The 17,428-nt window shown below is 43.0% G+C and overlaps 1 protein-coding gene across 1 annotated transcript in view; it reads left to right on the forward strand.

The window, feature by feature from the left end:
- LOC135242604 (diacylglycerol kinase zeta-like) overlaps positions 1-17,428 on the forward strand; it is a 152,977-nt gene that overhangs the window by 120,044 nt on the left and 15,505 nt on the right. The window contains exons 32-34 of the mRNA XM_064313754.1: positions 1,451-1,564; positions 11,798-11,832; positions 13,259-13,308. Coding sequence (XP_064169824.1) covers positions 1,451-1,564; positions 11,798-11,832; positions 13,259-13,308 — 199 coding nt within the window. The remainder of the gene's footprint in view (positions 1-1,450; positions 1,565-11,797; positions 11,833-13,258; positions 13,309-17,428) is intronic.

Genomic DNA, 17,428 nt, shown 5'->3' on the forward strand with positions numbered 1-17,428 from the left:
GTGGAAGCAGTGAATTAAGCAGTGTTGTCAGCAAAACAATTTCCGGGTGCTGTGGCCCGAACCCGCCATTACCGTGGCGACGGAGGCACTCCGTATTTACCCCGCTGATTACTGTTATTTTTACTGGATTTAGAAAGAGAGGGCAGGAGGAGGAGGGAGGGGTCAGACGATGGGAGGTGAGGAGGGGGTAGCCGAAGTCCCGGAAAGCAAAGGCGACGTGGCTCGGTTCTGAAACCTTGGTCCAAAGTTAGAACATCCTGAAGACAGAGAGAACAGGGCTGGGGGGTGCGGCTCATGCTCCCCCATGCTGCACATGCCCTGATGTCTGAGTATAGGGGTATGAATCATGTTCGTGGAGGGCTGTATTCAGTTTTAGGCTGAAAATCATTGATTAGTCCTTCAGATATTTACACAAACTCCCGGGTCCTGTCACAGACTGTCAGTAACATTGCAGAGGCTTTTCTCCTCTGTTCAGATCCACTCAATGCACTGTGTTCAGATCTACTTAACACACTGTGTTCAGATACACTCAACACAATGTGTTCAGTAAACCCCACATGCTGCCTCTGACTGGACTAGTATCCCACCCCCGACACCCACATTTAGGTCTGTGTGAGGGAACAGACAGGAAATTTTTCAATATCTGTCTGTCTGTCTTTATGTCTCACATTCAAGTAGATTTATTGGAAGCAAATGACAAATGATTCTGGCAGTGATTTTTGATGCATTTTTGAATATTTATTTTTTAAATATAAATATGGAGCTCCATAATGCCACCAAATCAAAATGTGTTTTGTTTGGGTGAACGCCTTGAGGTTGGTGGTGCTGTAAGAATCCCCTCCGATACACCAAACAGCGGAAGTATCTGGGTGGCGGAGGGCCCCAGGTTGTCTGACCCTGTGCTACTGAAACGAGATGAATTTAATGATATCTTGGTAAAATAAATAAAGGCAATCTGTTTGTCTTTGGGGGCTCTGATAAGGGGCAGGCTCCTGTGAGTCTCCCCCCTCCGGTTCCGTGCGATATGGGAGGCTCAGGGGTCCAAGCGCAACAGAGCTGTTTAAGGCTGATTGCAGGCAGGAGATGAGGCTTCTGAAGCAGCAGCACTGGGGATTGTGATGCTGAAGACAAGCAGACTGCTGAGGACACACCCTTTGTAGACCCAGTCCCATCAGGCGTAGGCTAACTAGGCTGAGCGTGTTGTATGTGAAGGTCATGGGGTAAGTCAAGTCTTTTTCTCTCTCTCTCTGTCTCTGTCTCTGTCTGTCTCTCTCTCTCTCTCTCTCTCTCCCCTCACTCTCTCTCACTCTCTCTCTTTCTCTCTCTCTCTCTCCCCTCTCCCTCTCTCTCTCTCTCTCTCTCTCTCCCCTCACTCTCTCTCGCTCTCTCTCTCTTTCTCTCTCTCTCTCTCCCCTCTCCCTCTCTCTCTCTCTCTCTATTTCTCCTGCAGGATCAAAGAGCTTCAGAGGTCCTCACAGAGGACGCATCTCTCCAGTGACAGCTCGGTTACCATGGCGCTGGCATGCGGTGATGCAGTGAGCTACACTAAGCCGGCCCTCAACAGGTGAGAGAGGCCCCCTGACTCATGATAATACCTTCAGTTACACGGCATTCCAATACTGTACCAGGCGCATTCCAAAGAAGACCCAAAGGAATTTCAGGAATCATGCACTGGTTTGAAGAGAGACAGTAAAATAGTAAAGTGTAAAATTAAGTGTCTTGAAAGGAGATTTTAAAGGATTTCAAAATTCCTTTGATGGAGGGATGCTCACTTCAGCCATCACCAGCATATTTCTCTGCAGAAATAGCTGTCGTCCTCCCCCTGTATTAAAATATGATAAATACTGTGCTTGTTATGGACATCACAATATATCTCCTTACAACGAAAATGGCAGACAGATGCATAGCTGGTAATTGACCCTGAGTTATAAATAAGTAAAGGTTATGGTTTATAGAGCAGGTCTATGTGAAGAGTAAAGGCTGTGGTTTATAGAGCAGGTCTATGTAAAGAGTAAAGGCTGTGGTTTATAGAGCAGGTCTATGTAAAGAGTAAAGGCTGTGGTTTATAGAGCAGGTCTATGTAAAGAGTAAAGGCTGTGGTTTATAGAGCAGGTCTATGTAAAGAGTAAAGGCTGTGGTTTATAGAGCAGTTCTATGTAAAGAGTACAGGCTGTGGTTTATAGAGCAGGTCTATGTAAAGAATAAAGGCTGTGGTTTATAGAGCAGGTCTATGTAAAGAGTAAAGGCTGTGGTTTATATAGGTCAGTTTTGTGATATGGAAACCCCAGGGTTAAAGCTTCAGTTAGCTTGCTAACCCCATAATCTGGCTTTGTAGTGCCCCCTCCCCCAGGGGCTCAGTTTCACAGAAAACAGAAATAAAGTACCGCCCTGCAATCTGCAGCATCACACTGCCATACTGTGTGCTGCTCAGCTCTCCTGTGTCTCAGTCTCTCAGTGTCTCAGCCCTCCTGTGTCTCAGTCTCTCAGTGGCTCAGCTCTCCTGTGTCTCAGTCTCTCAGTGTCTCAGCCCTCCTGTGTCTCAGTGTCTCTGCTCTCCTGTGTCTCAGTCTCTCAGTGCCTCTGCTCTCCTGTGTCTCCGTCTCTCAGCTCTCCTGTGTCTCAGTGTCTCAGTCTCTCAGCCCTCCAGTATCTTAGTCTTACTCTGATTCACATTTAACAGCCAGGATTCACCATTTCAGATAAAATACTTTCCTCCGTTAATTTGACATGTCCTTAAATTGTCTCACAATTCTAAAGTCTTTGATTCAGTTTGGCAAGTTCAGGAACTTGCCAGACTACATTTGTGAGGAATACAATCAGGCAGCTCTTTTCAAGTGTGAGTCAGTGATAATGACGAATGCTGACTGAATCCGAGGCCTTGTCTGAAGATACTGGTCCTGCAGCCTGCAGCCTCTGATATGAAGAGTTAATTATTTATACTGGACTTGAGTTCTCTGCTCTGGACACAGAGAACGTGTTTTTGACTTTCCTTAGCAGTGAAGGGGTTTCTGAAAGCAGAGATACAGGAGTCAGTGTATGTAGCTGCCATACTCACATTTACAGGCTCGTACCTTTGTGGCTGAAGCGTTACAGTTTTTCTCAATTGTTTAAACACGTTTTCTGAAACTATAGCTCAGTTTCTCAAAACTCTACACACAAAGCACAACAACAGTTAACCGTTTGCCAAAACTACACAAATCTCTTGCAAAATGCATTAATGCATTCAAAATCATGTTCTCTCTTCTCAAAACTGACTTTTTCCATCAAAATAATTCACACAGGCCTCATATGAATAGGTCTTATTGAGCATTGATTTCACACTGGTGCGATAAATTTAAAAACACAAGCATAAAAATACTGTATATATGTTCTAGCCTCATGAGGTCATGTTACATATTCAAGTGTATAAAATCATGTAAAAATTGCTTATTTTTTATCCTTTTTTGAAGTTTTAGTTTTCTTTTCAAGGGGTCCCAAAATAGGCTGCAATGTAAATATAAAGACGGGGGCCATGATACAATACAGTAAATATATCATCATATGATAAATAGTGCATTTGCTAGGTAAACCTAATTCTAATTCCGTACAGTACAGCAAAGTGTGTGAACTGTTATCACTTTGAGTGTTGTTATTGTGTATGATACAATGCACATTTACTGTATTGTCCTGCCAATGAGGTCCAGTTGGGCTGCACTCACAACCCAGGTTCCATCAAGAGTCATACTGAACATTGTTAGAAGTGTTTTTTTCATTTTCCTTATCAGTGCAATTAAGAGTTTTGCCAAAATAGATAACATTTGTGTCTTCTCAAAACTAGAACACGCTTAGACTGTGTCAGTCTGGACAATGGATGTAATGATCTGTTATCATATATGAAATCAATGAACAAATTCAAAAAGGTAAAAAAGCAAATCTTTATTTGTTACTTTACAATAAATCTTTGCTCAGCAGACTGCAAAAATAAAATTCGTAGTTTGTAGCCCTGCTGAAAAAAAAACAAAAAACAAATATGTGATCAACCAAAGTTGCACATATTTCATTTGAAATATTAGCTCGTCTCCCTCTTCTTCATCCACCTCGTCCACCTCATACACGTACACCTCCTCCTCTACCTCTGTGTGCTGCGTGTTGTTCCATTGTTTTCCAACACAATAGAGGTCATCTGAGGTCTCTTTTATACTCCGACAGATAATTGAAAAGTTTAGCCATTTGAGTTTGAGAAGGTGTGGCATGAGTGAGACCAATTGGTACTTAAAATTTAGCATTTGAAGGCCAGTGTTTTCCATGTGAACAAACAAGGCTTGATTATGAAAATTGTGCTAAATGATGAGATTTTGTGTGTAGAGTTGTGCAAAAATGTGATTTAGAATTGGTATTTGAGTGAAAACAAAGGAATTGTGCTTAGAGTTTTGCGGAAATAGTCTTTGTTGTTGTTGTTCAAGTTTTCACCATCGTGTGCATAGTTCCAGTTTTAGTGTTTAAACATTTGAGAAAAACTGTAAGAGCTATATTTTGAGCCCATTTCCATTTATATTTGTATTCTGTGTGTGCCCGTGTGTGTGTGTGGTTGTGTGTGTGTGTGTTAGAGTGCTACATTTTGTGTGTGTGCAAGTGTGTGTGTTTGTGTGCCTGTGTGTGTACATCTTCTTAATTATTGTGATCTGAAGAAAATGGAAAGAACGTTGCCAAATTTATGTTGTTAATACAACGAGAGCAAAGGAATATGCTACATGGCCAAACATATGTGTTCACCTGACATCCAACAATTCATCCAAAATTATGGGCGTTAATATAGAGTTGGTTCACTCTTTGCTGCTACAACCTCCACTATTCTGAGTAGGCTTTATACTAGATGTTGGAACATTGCTGCTGGGATTTGCTTCCATTCAGCCAGAAGAGCATTAGTGAGGTCGGGCACAGTTGGCTTTCCAATTCATTCCGAAGGTGTTGGATTGAGTTTAGGTCAGAACTCTGTGCAAGCCAGATACGTTCTTCCACATCATTCTTGACAAAACCATTTCTATATGGATCTTGCTGTGTGCCCGGGGGCATTGTCAAGTTGAAACAGAAAAGGGCCTTCCCCAAACTGTTGGGGAAGCACAGAATCATCTAGGATGTCATTGTATGCTTTAGCATTAAGATTTTCCTTCAATGGAACTAAGGGGCCTGGCTCAAACCATGAAAAACTGCCCCATACCAAGTGTTGTCCAAATACTTTTGTTCATACTGTATAGTGTATCAATTAAGTCATTTCCAGGTTTTTATTGGTGATATATTTTTAAAGATATCTAAATAATAATTAATAAATAATAAAAAAATTTCAGTTGTTTATACATGAAAAAAATATCATTTAAATATAAAATAAGAATACTTATATAATATATAAATATGACTTAATGGAGGTTGAAATGTTTCTGAAGGCTTTTTGTGTGTATATAGTGATCATTGATTCCAACCAAACTTACTTCTGTCTATTTTTATTTTGTAGAGTGCTTTTTTATAATGTAGTAATTGAAAGACTAATCTAATCTCCATAATCAGTCACACATTCCATGAATCCAACATTGCGATGAGACCCACCTCATCTACCGCCTCCCCTCCCCTCCTCTACCCCCTCCCCCTCCCCCTCCCCAGTGGAATTATCTAGAAAAACCAAACTTTGTTATGTATGTTTTAATAGCACTTCACACCTGGCACTCTTCAATGAATGTAATAATTTGAAGATGCTAAAAATGAAACTCTAGGGTTTTTTTGTGTGGAAGTATGCCTTTTTTACTGATTGGCAGTTTTATGGCTGTTTCTAACATGAACGATGAGGAACTGTTTGGTCTTAAATTGGCGTGTGAGTACTGGCCACTCCCCTCAAATCTGAATATTCTGTGAAATATGACCTCATTAGGGCTGCTTTGGTATTGGAGCCACGTCAATGGAAGAGCTTCTTATCAGGAAAACATTGTGCCAGCTAGCTCTTAAATGTTAATTATATAAAAAAAGGCACAGGTATAGTAAAATGTTATCTCATAAAAAACACGATTTTAACGTACACAAATGCCAAGTTACTCACACATACAAGACATACACCGTCTATAACTCATTCATTCAAACTGGCAAAATCTTGGCCTGCCATTAAAAGTATTGACATCAAAATGATGCCAAGTTACTGTACTACAAACAACATAGGCTATCTTGCCTCACCAAAATTAAATAAGCTGTATTTCAAACCAATATTTCCTCAATTCTTTCAAGTCTCTCTCCCCCTGCTCTCTCCTCCTCCTGCCCCTCCTCACTCTCTCCTCCTCCTTCCCCTCCTTACTCTCTCCTCCTCCTGCCCCTCCTCACTCTCTCTTCCTCCTTCCCCTCCTTACTCTCTCCTCCTTCTGCCCCTCCTCACTCTCTCCTCCTCCTGCCCTTCCTCACTCTCTCCCCCTCCTGCTCCTCCTAACTCTCTCTCCCTCCTGCCCCTCCTCACTCTCTCCCCCTCCTGCCCCTCCCTGCTCTCTCCTTCTTGTCATGGCCCTGAAAGCAGGCTTTCATTTCTTCCTGAAATATTCCTATAATTCCTCATCTTTCCATTAGTCTGTAAATAAGACTTTGACCACAGACAGAATTGGCATATGGTATTCCTGAAGGAATTATGCTTCCCTCATATCGTGAGTGTGTGTTTGGATTCAGCTTTTTATTAAAGAAGGGACTATAATTTGTCTCTCCGGGTGCTCTAGGTTACACGACTTCAGCTGTTGACTGGGTCAGATGTTGGTATAACTCCATGAATGTGTTGTAACAATGACCATAAATCTCTGTAGAGACACTGCGTTGGTGGCATCTGTTTGACACACACACACACACATACACACACACGCATGCAAACACACACACACATACACACACACGCATGCACACACAGACACTTACACACACATACACACACGCACACTTGCACGCATACACACACACGCACACACACATGCACACACACGCACACACACACACATACACACACAGCTTGTTTGAAATTGCATATATGTCACAGCCACTGTGTGAGAGAACATCTTTTGTTCTGCGTCACTGAACTGTCCTGGCCTGTTTGTGGTTTGCCTCCATGAACAGATGTGGTTTTTCTGTGGTAATTACAGATTAACTGTGGTTACCTTACTTAATACTGTAGAGGCTATGTTTAAACCAGAACCATCATGGCTTGTCTGTAGTTACTATGATACGAATATGGAAACCATAGTTATATGCTTAATTACCATAGAAACCATGTTTATGTGTCTTACGATCATGATACAGATACCAGTTTAATTCCAACAATAAACAGATTATGAAATGATACGTTTGCTATGTCAAAAGCAATCATCTTGGATTGTGTTCCCAAAAGAAAATTTCACCAAAAGTGAATTTACGACTTACTGCTATATATTCAGCTAGAACAGTGGTTCACAAACTCCTTCCTGGGACCCCCTGTGTATGCTGGAATTTAAAGAACAGCAGTGAAGAACAACATGCTCTGTAAGCAAAGCAAAATATACAAGAGCCAGTGGGGTGTTAGGGCTGGGGAAGGTGTGAGAGATGCTTGCAGTGGAGAAGCTGGGTCTTCAGTCTGTGTGGGAAGATGGCCGGTGTCCCCGCGGTCCTCGCCACTGTAGGAGGCTCCTAATTTCAGTAAAGCCTGCAGGTCGGTGAAGCCTGAACACAGACTGTAAGAGACAAAATGGTGGCAAATGCGGGGACTAGGAGCCAGTTTGGATTGCACACCAGTGCATGAGCAGAACTTGCTCTGGGAAGCTGTGCTTTTGAGCGCCTGTCTGAGGAAGCTCAGTGTGCAAGCAAGAGCTGTTGCTCGGTCATTAAAGGGCTGATTATCTCCTCATCAACGCAGTGCCTGAACACTTTTCCCTAAAGGAGCTCTGTTTTAACAGAAATGTCAGTGAAAATGTAGTTTAAGAACTATAATTAATCAGAGTTTACTTTGTTGCAGAAATCATGATTATTCAAATGATGTTTTGAAACATCAGCGAATGAGAAGACCTTGCCAAAACGTGGCAACCTGGAGCATCATCATGCTACCACCCATGCTAAATTCAAAGACTCGTATCCACTCAACAGTGCATTAAGATCAAAAAGAATCGATGAACTGAGAAGAGGGCTAAAAGCACAACAGTCGCTTTTCATCGTGCCTACAGCAATAAGCAAGGCAGCTACAGAAACGTCCAGGTTGTCACGTTTTGGCAAGGCTACCACCTGTTGGCATATGAGGCATACAGTCTTCTCATTCGCTGATGTGAAAAGAAATTCATGCTCCCATTCCGGGTGGAAATCATACGTTTTTGATTTCTTTTTCACTGAACCCTCAGCCATATCGATGTTGTTATGTTAGTTAAGGTGCATTCAGGGTCGATATTTTGGCTTCCAAAAGTAAAAATAAAACTACAGGACTAACATGACAAGGTATCTGTAAATGTGAATATAATTAATTGAATTGAGAAACTAAATATTGTGCATTGAACAGATACTGTAAATATGAATATTATTAGTTGAACTGAAAAACTAAATATTAATATTGTGCATTGAACAGATACTGTAAATATGAATATTTTGCATTGAACAGATAGGCCTACCGTAAATATGAATATTGTGCATTGAACAGATAACTGTGGATAACTGTGCCTTTCTTTGTGTGTATGTATGCATGTACATAGAGTCTGTCGTAACAGAAATTTGAAAAATAAATATGACAGTGAGCAGTCTTACTCGTGGTAAGTGGGTTTTAATTGGAAGATAGTGGAGTGGTAGATCTCGGCTTACATTTTGGAATAAAAAGTGATCTTGGGCTTGACAAGCTTGGTTACCACTGCTTTAAAGGCTTCCATGCAGCTTAGCAAGGTGACATGTCTGCAGTCAAGCTAAAATTCAGGTTGAAATTGAAATGAAGGATTTGTAACTATTGATGTTAATGGTATGGTACCATTAATCTTACAAATCTCAGTGGTGAAAGAGAACACCTTTTATTTTATATATGTTCTTTCACCAGACCGTTCAGTGTGCTAAATGCTAAATGATTGTTGTCATTTATGTGTTAGGAACAGTCACAGTCCTTTCAGTTTAAATTGCTGTCACTGGGAATTCTTTTTTTATGTTTGGATTTATATCTAGAGAAGCAGTCTCTGGGCCAAACATCAGGAGTGTGTTTTGAAGGAGAAGGTCTTTATTTCACACATAAAAATGTGCTCCTTGTGACCAGCAGGTTTCTTAATTGCTTGCTAAATCATGCTGGAAAGACACAGAGTTCACAAATGCATAATTGCCTTTCTCTTAATCACCTCTGATGGGTAAATCACAAACAGATGTGGGCCTCTGGTCTCTAGTGATCTCTGAGGGATAAATTACGAACAGCCATGGGCCTCTGGACTCTAGTCACCTCTGAGGGGTAAATCACAATCAGCTACGGGCCTCTGGACTCTAGTCACCTCCGAGGGGTAAATCGCGAACAGCTGTGGGCCTCTGGACTCTAGTCACCTCCGAGGGGTAAATCACAAACAGCTGTGGGCCTCTGGACTCTAGTCACCTCCGAGGGGTAAATCACAAACAGCTGTGGGCCTCTGAACTCTAGTCACCTCCGAGGGGTAAATCATCAACAGCTGTGGGCCACTGAACTCTAGTCACCTCTGAGAGGTAAATCACAAACAGCTGTGGGCCACTGAACTCTAGTCACCTCCGAGGGGTAAATCACAAACAGCTGTGGGCCTCTGAACTCTAGTCACCTCCGAGGGGTAAATCATCAACAGCTGTGGGCCACTGAACTCTAGTCACCTCCAAGGGGTAAATCACAAACAGCTGTGGGCCTCTGGACTCTAGTGATCTCTGAGGGGTAAATCACAAACAGCTATGGGCCCCTGGACTCCAGTCACCTCTGAGGGGTAAATCACAAACAGTTGTGGGCCTCTGGACTCCAGTCACCTCCGAGAGGTAAATCACAAACAGCTATGGGCCTCTGGACTCCAGTCACCTCCGAGGGGTAAATCACAAACAGCTGTGGGCCTCTGGACTCCAGTCACCTCCGAGGGGTAAATCACAAACAACTGTGGGCCTCTGGACTCTAGTCACCTTCGAGGGGTAAATCACAAACAGCTGTGGGCCTCTGAACTTTAGTTACCTCTGAGGGGTAAATCACAAACAGCTGTGGGCCTCTGAACTCTAGTTACCTCCTAGGGGTAAATCACAAACAGCTATGGGCCTCTGGACTCCAGTCACCTCCGAGGGGTAAATCACAAACAGCTGTGGGTCTCTGGACTCCAGTCACCTCTGAGGGGTAAATCACAAACAGCTGTGGGCCTCTGGACTCTAGTCACCTTCGAGGGGTAATTCACAAACAGCTGTGGCCCTCTAGTAGTTTTCCAGTAATTCAAGTAGTGTGTTCCAAATTGTTTTCCTTTCGGCCCAAAACTAGCCCTGACAGTAAAATCCGGGACTTTCACCTCTTTTCAGATTTCCACTGAATTTTAAACTATCTGGCCCCTCAGTGATAAAACCATGGCTCGTAGGGACAGGCAGGTTACGTGTGCTCAAACTGAAATACACCACCCCCCTGGGGGACAGGCGGTCAGCATGCAGCTGTGGCTGTGTGCTGCATGGTGAGGCTGCGTGCTACATGCTGAGGCTGCATACTGAGGCTGCGTGCTGCATGCTGAAGTTGCATACTGAGGCTGTGTGTTGCATGCTGAAGTTGCATGCTGAGGCTGTGTGTTGCATGCTGAGGCTGCATTCTGAGGCTGCATGCTGCGGCTGAGTACTGCATGCTGTGGCTGTGTGCTGCATGCTGATGCTGCATTCTGAGGCTGCATGCTGCGGCTGAGTACTGCATGCTGTGGCTGTGCTGCATGCTGAGGCTGCATGCTGAGGCTGCGTGCTGAGGTTGTGTGCTGCATGCTGAGGCTGCGTGCTGCATGCTGCGGCTGAGTGCTGCATGCTGTGGCTGCGTGCTGCCTGCTGTGGCTGTGTGCTGAGTGCTGCATGCTGAGGCTGCGTGCTGCGGCTGAGTGCTGCGTGCTAAGGCTGTGTGCTGCGTGTTGCATGCTGAGTGCTGCATGCTGCGTGTTGCATGCTGTGTGCTGCATGCTGAGGCTGCGTGCTGCGTGCTGAGGCTGTGTGCTGCGGCTGAGTGCTGCATGCTGCGTGTTGCATGCTGAGTGCTGCATGCTGTGGCTGTGTGCTGCATGCTGAGGCTGCGTGCTGCGTGCTGAGGCTGTGTGCTGCGTGCTGAGGCTGTGTGCTGAGCCTGCGTGCTGCGTGCTGTGGCTGTGTGCTGCGTGCTGAGGCTGTGTGCTGAGCCTGCGTGCTGCGTGCTGTGGCTGTGTGCTGCGTGCTGAGGCTGTGTGCTGAGCCTGCGTGCTGCATGCTTTGGCTGTGTGCTGCGTGCTGTGGCTGTGTGCTGCGTGCTGAGGCTGCGTACTGCGTGCTTTGGCTGTGTGCTGCGTGCTGTGGCTGTGTGCTGCGTGCTGAGCCTGCGTGCTGCGTGCTGTGGCTGCGTGCTGAGGCTGTGTGCTGAGCCTGCGTGCTGCGTGCTGTGGCTGTGTGCTGCGTGCTGAGGCTGCGTACTGCGTGCTTTTCTCACTCACAGTGTCAGCATTAAAGATCTACAGATCTGCTTATTCACCACTTCACCACAGAGATTCCACACTACAGCTCTCTGCTAAAATGTTAATGAGGAAAAGCAATGATAATGTTCTGCTTCTCTTGTGTGATAGAACTACCTCAAATGTCTCTAAAATATTTACCTTTTCTTATTTCTGTCCTTTAGGTCAGAGAGGAGCACCTTTTGCAATACAGACACAGGTAAAAATAAAACAATAATTAACCTTTTCATTCTGGGGGTATCAGCTGTACGTGTGATTAATCACAACTGAAAAATGTTTATCCTCAAATACTTGTGGCTAGTGAAAGATAATTTGCTACCTTTTTTTCCTGGTCCCCTGACACTTGATTTAAATTTCTAACTGGATTTGAACCTGTGAGGTTAAGTGCTTGTTATTAAAATTTCACCCCTCACCCCCCACCCTACACACACACACACACATTCACCCTCACACAAACACACTCACTCATTCACTCACACACTCACTCACTCTCACTCAGTCACACACACACAATCACACACACAAACACACACACTCATACACACGCACACACACACTGACACACCATTTGCATTCCAGGCTAGTGCTCCCAGGATTCCCCAATCAGCAAAGGAGGAACAAGATTTTGAGAGCCTTGCAGGGTAGACCCTAGAAACCTTCTTTAGTGATTATTCTCATATTAAACAGAAGCAACAGGATCATGTGAAGTGTGTGTGTGGTACAGGCCTGGTGAGATGGTTTGGCTGGTTGTGCTGTGTGGTAGTGTGAGAGGGCTGTGGCTGTGTGTGTGGTTGGGCAGGCCTGGTGAGATGGTTTGGCTGGATGGCTGTGTTGTGTGAAGTGTGTGGTACAGGCCTGGTGAGATGGTTTGGCTGGATGGCTGTGTTGTGTGACGTGTGTGTGTGGTACAGGCCTGGTGAGATGTTTTGGCTGGATGGCTGTGTTGTGTGACGTGTGTGTGTGGTACAGGCCTGGTGAGATGGTTTGGCTGGATGGCTGTGTTGTGTGACGTGTGTGTGTGGTACAGGCCTGGTGAGATGGTTTGGCTGGATGGCTGTGTTGTGTGAAGTGTGTGTGTGGTGCAGGCCTGGTGAGATGGTTTGGCTGGATGGCTGTGTTGTGTGAAGTGTGTGTGTGGTGCAGGCCTGGTGAGATGGTTTGGCTGGATGGCTGTGTTGTGTGAAGTGTGTGTGTGGTGCAGGCCTGGTGAGATGGTTTGGCTGGATGGCTGTGTTGTGTGAAGTGTGTGTGTGGTGCAGGCCTGGTGAGATGGTTTGGCTGGAAGGCTGTGCCATGTGAAGTGTATGTGTGATACGAAGTAATTTGTTACAATGTGTAAACTCAGATTTCACTCTCAAATGTGGTGCTTGATTAATATGGAAATATGTCACTTTGCTATTTCCATTTTGCAGTGTTTTCACTGGAAACATTGTTCCTCTGTTGATATTTTATTGCATGACCAAGTGCCCTTTTGGACATAAAAAATAAAAACAATGCCCCACTGATGCCACAGGCCCAATATGCAGTAGCAGCAGCTGTGGTTTGGTGATGAAAATGACAGATTATTGTGTTTCATCAGAGCTGGCACATTCTTACGTTTCTTAATTTTGTTTTACCCCCCTCAGTCTCCACAGAGGCGCTGATTGAGAGTGTGAAACGCAGGGACTACCAGAGGGTAAGAAAGAAACGTATTCACAGAAACACTTAAGGAGACACCTGCGCTGAGTCAGTGCGTTTAAAAGAAGAGCCTGGAAATTGGAATGTACATGGTATCTCCTTTTGACTGTGATAGCTATTGCTGACAATCAATTCACAGTTTAATTTTTTTTTTTTGATTGGCCAAGACACATTTCTTGAAATTATGCTCCATTTCCCAAAACTCTAAACACAAATGCATAACTGCACACTCATCTTCACAAACTTCAAATTTCCATGTCAAAACCAAACTCTCCACTCAAAACCATGTAATCTTACAGCTAAACCAAACTTTGCCTTCAGAGATCGCACAAAAGCCATCAAATACACATACACTACAAAAAAGCCATTACACCCTGGTGAGATCAATTCAACACTACCGTAAAAACCTGTTACTGCAATGAATAATGGCGCTTATGATTTTCCCCCAGAACAACCTCTTTACCTGATGAACACAATATAGACATAACACATGCATAAATCTGCAAAGTTTTTACAGTTTTTCTCAATTGTTTAAACACGTTTTCTGAAACTATAGCTCAATTTCTCAAAACTCTACACACAAAGCACAGCAACAGTTAACCTTTTGCCAAAACTACACAAATCTCTTGCAAAATGCATTCATGCATTCAAAACCATGTTCTCTCTTCTTAAAACTGACTTTTTCCATCAAAATGATTCACACAAGCCTCATATGAATAGGTCTTATTGAGCATTGATTTCACACTGGTGCAATAAATTTAAAAACACAACCATCAAAATACTGTATATATGTGTTGGCCTCATGAGGCCATGTTACATATTCAAGCTATAAAATTGTGTAAAAATTGCTTATATTTTCTCCTAGTTTTCTTTTCGAGGGGTCCCAAAATAGGCTGCAGATTTACAGTAAATATAAAGACTGCTGCCATGATACAATACAGTAAATATATCATCATATAAATAGTGCATTTGCTAGGTAAACCTAATTATAATTCAGTACAGTACAGCAAAGTGTGTGAACTGTTATCCGTTTGAGTGTTGTTGTTATTGTGTATGATACATTGCACATTTACTGTATTATCCTGCCAATTAGGTCCAGTTGGGCTGCACTCACAACCCAGGTTCTATCATGAGTCACACTGAACATTGTTAGAAGTGTTTTTTCATTTTCCTTATCAGTGCAATTATGAGTTTTGCCACAATAGATAACATTTGTGTCTTCTCAAAACTAGAACATGCTTAGACTGGTCAATGGAATGATGTAATGAATGTAATGATCTGTTACCATATATGAAATCAATGAACAAATTCAAAGAGGAAACAAAGCAAATCTTTATTTGTTACTGTAAAATGAATGTTTGTTCAGCAGACTGCAAAAATAAAAATTGTAGTTTATAGGCCTGCTGTAAAAAAAACAAAAAACAAATACGTGATCAACCAAAGTTGCACGTATTTCATTTGAAATATCAGCTCGTCTCCCTCTTCTTTGTCCACCTCGCCCCCGTCATACACGTACACCTCCTCCTCTACCTCTACCTCTCTGTGCTGCATGTTGCCCCATTGTTTTCCAAAACAATAGAGGTCACCGGAGGTCTCTTTTATGCTCTGACAGATAATTGAAAAGTTTAGCCAATTGAGTTTGAGCAGGTGTGGCGTGAGTGAGACCAGTTGGTACTTAGAGTTTGGCATTTGAAGGCCAGTGTTTTCCATGTGAACAAACAAGGCTTGATTATGAAAATTGTGCTAAATGATGAGATTTTGTGTGTAGAGTTGTGCAAAAATGTGATTTAGAATTGCCATTTAAGTGAAAACAAGGAATTGTGCTTAGAGTTTTGCAGAAATAGTCTTTGTTGTTGACACACGAGCTTAAAGTTTTCACCATCGTGTGCATAGTTCCAGTTTTAGTGTGTAAACATTTGAGAAAAACTGTGAAGAAAGAAATCACATTTATTCTGCCTCAGCATCCTGTCTCTGTCCTGGGTCAGGCCAGAGATTCTCATCAACCTCACAGGCAATATTAGCCTTAGCCAGGCAGCGGGGGAAAAAACCCCTTGCATGCTTTATCCACCCCTGACAAGCCTTAACTGTAATATCTAAACAAGCCTCCTCCATGGCCTGGAGGACGTGAACACGGATGTAGGGGTCTAGGTCATAGACCTTCCACCGCCATGCCGAAAAAACTCCTCTATGGGGTTTAGGAAGGGAGAATATGCAGGTAGAAAGATGTTGCTGAATCTTGGGTTGTTCGTGAACCAGTCACAAACTAGCGCAGCCCGGTGGAAACTGACATTGTCCCAAATGACAACGTAGATTGGCTGCTCTGGTTGTGCTGGCTCTCTCTGGTCTAGTCGGTATACATGATCTCTCAGACCATCGAGGAAAGACAGCAGATGCATGGTGTTGTTTGGACCAAGGGTGGCATGGTGGTGGAGGACCCCTCGGTGGCTGATGGTGGCACACATGGTCTCATTCCCTCCTCGCTGGCCAGGGACATTCACAATGGCCCGGTGGCCAATTATATTCCTCCCCCTTCTCCTCCTTTTGGTAATATTAAATCCTGCTTCATCAACAAAGATGAGTTCATGAGTGTCTCTGGCATCAATATCAAAGATTTTCTACAAAAGAGATGAAACTCAGTACAGTAATGACTACTCTGAAACACATTGCTATAGTACACAAAAGTAGGCCATCATATAACCTGTACTACAGTATATACTGCTGTAATACATAACTTTACTCAAATACTTGATACGTTATGAAACACCATACTTGCACATATTCCAAGCGGTGGTCTTTGAGTCTATTGGAGTTCCTTTCGAAAGGTGCACAATAGGCCTGTTTCATCCTCAACCTGTTCCGTCAAAGAATGCGGTCAATTGTTGAGATGCTGACTGCATCAATGTCTTTGAATATTCCCTGATCCTCAATAACTCTCCTTTGTATCTCACGCTAGTGAATGACATTGTTGGCTATGACCATATTGATGATTGTCATCTGTTGCTCTTCTGAAAATAGCCGTCTTCTTCCTCCATTAGGTGGTCGTTTCTCAGTTCTGCAAAAATAGAAGTACTGATGGGATTACAGTAAACCTTCCATTTTACAAAATATGAGCATACAGTAACTCCAAATGAACTGTATGTGATATGGTACAGTAATACAATGCATTTCAGACAGCATACAGTACAATAGAGCAAACAGCTACAGTACATGTATGTGCTGTAACACTATTTGTCTCCTTGCCCTTGCCCTTCCTCTTCCTCCTCCTCTCCTGTGTCCCCTTCCTCTACCTTCAGGTCTTTGTGGATACATTGTTCCAAAACAAGTGAACTGACCCTTGGCACTTTTATCTATCTATCCTGAGGTTCTGATTGGTGTGTGAAAAATTTTGACTCTTAGTGTTTCCACCTGGGGAGTTGTGTGTTAATTGGGTTTGAGCTGTGATGACTTGAGTTAATGATATTGAATGCCAGTGCTTTCTAAATGAGCACATGGTGTAGCCAGTGATATATGAAGGGATTTGTGTGTACAGTTTTATACAATAAATTCAACAAATATGAATCATGTGTGAAAACAGGGGAATAGTGTTTATAGTTTTGGGAAATGGGTCTGTCTTTTAGTAGATGGCGTCATGGTTTAGGATGTATAGTTAATAGGCCCAGTTATGGTGTGTGAGAGTGATCGAGAAAAACTGTAATTTAATGAAAAGGATATATTAAGTGAAAAGTTGGATCTCAGGCATAATACAAATGCCTACTTTCCATTATTTTATGTTTAGGTCATCAGTACAATAATGCCTTCAGGTTTGAAACATCTAACCTACCTTCCTGAACCCAACTCAAGATCTTTCATTGGTATAACAAAGTGTCTTCATTTTCCACAGATGGTTTAATTTCAGTGACCAGGTGCCAGCAGTGAGAACTACACTGACTTTACCTGTCAGTCTGTAATTAATCCAGTTAACAATGTAGCCTATTTCTAAATGGATCTTTAGCCATACAGTGCATTACAGTAAATTAAGCTTTAGTTGATCAGACTGATCAAAAGTTCCGGGATGTGAATAAGGGTCATTTATGTTTCAAACAGCTATTTCTGACTTACTGTGTAAATCATAAGAGTAT

This window comes from Anguilla rostrata, chromosome 16 (assembly GCF_018555375.3).
Source record: "Anguilla rostrata isolate EN2019 chromosome 16, ASM1855537v3, whole genome shotgun sequence".
In the NCBI taxonomy this organism is placed as follows: domain Eukaryota; kingdom Metazoa; phylum Chordata; class Actinopteri; order Anguilliformes; family Anguillidae; genus Anguilla; species Anguilla rostrata.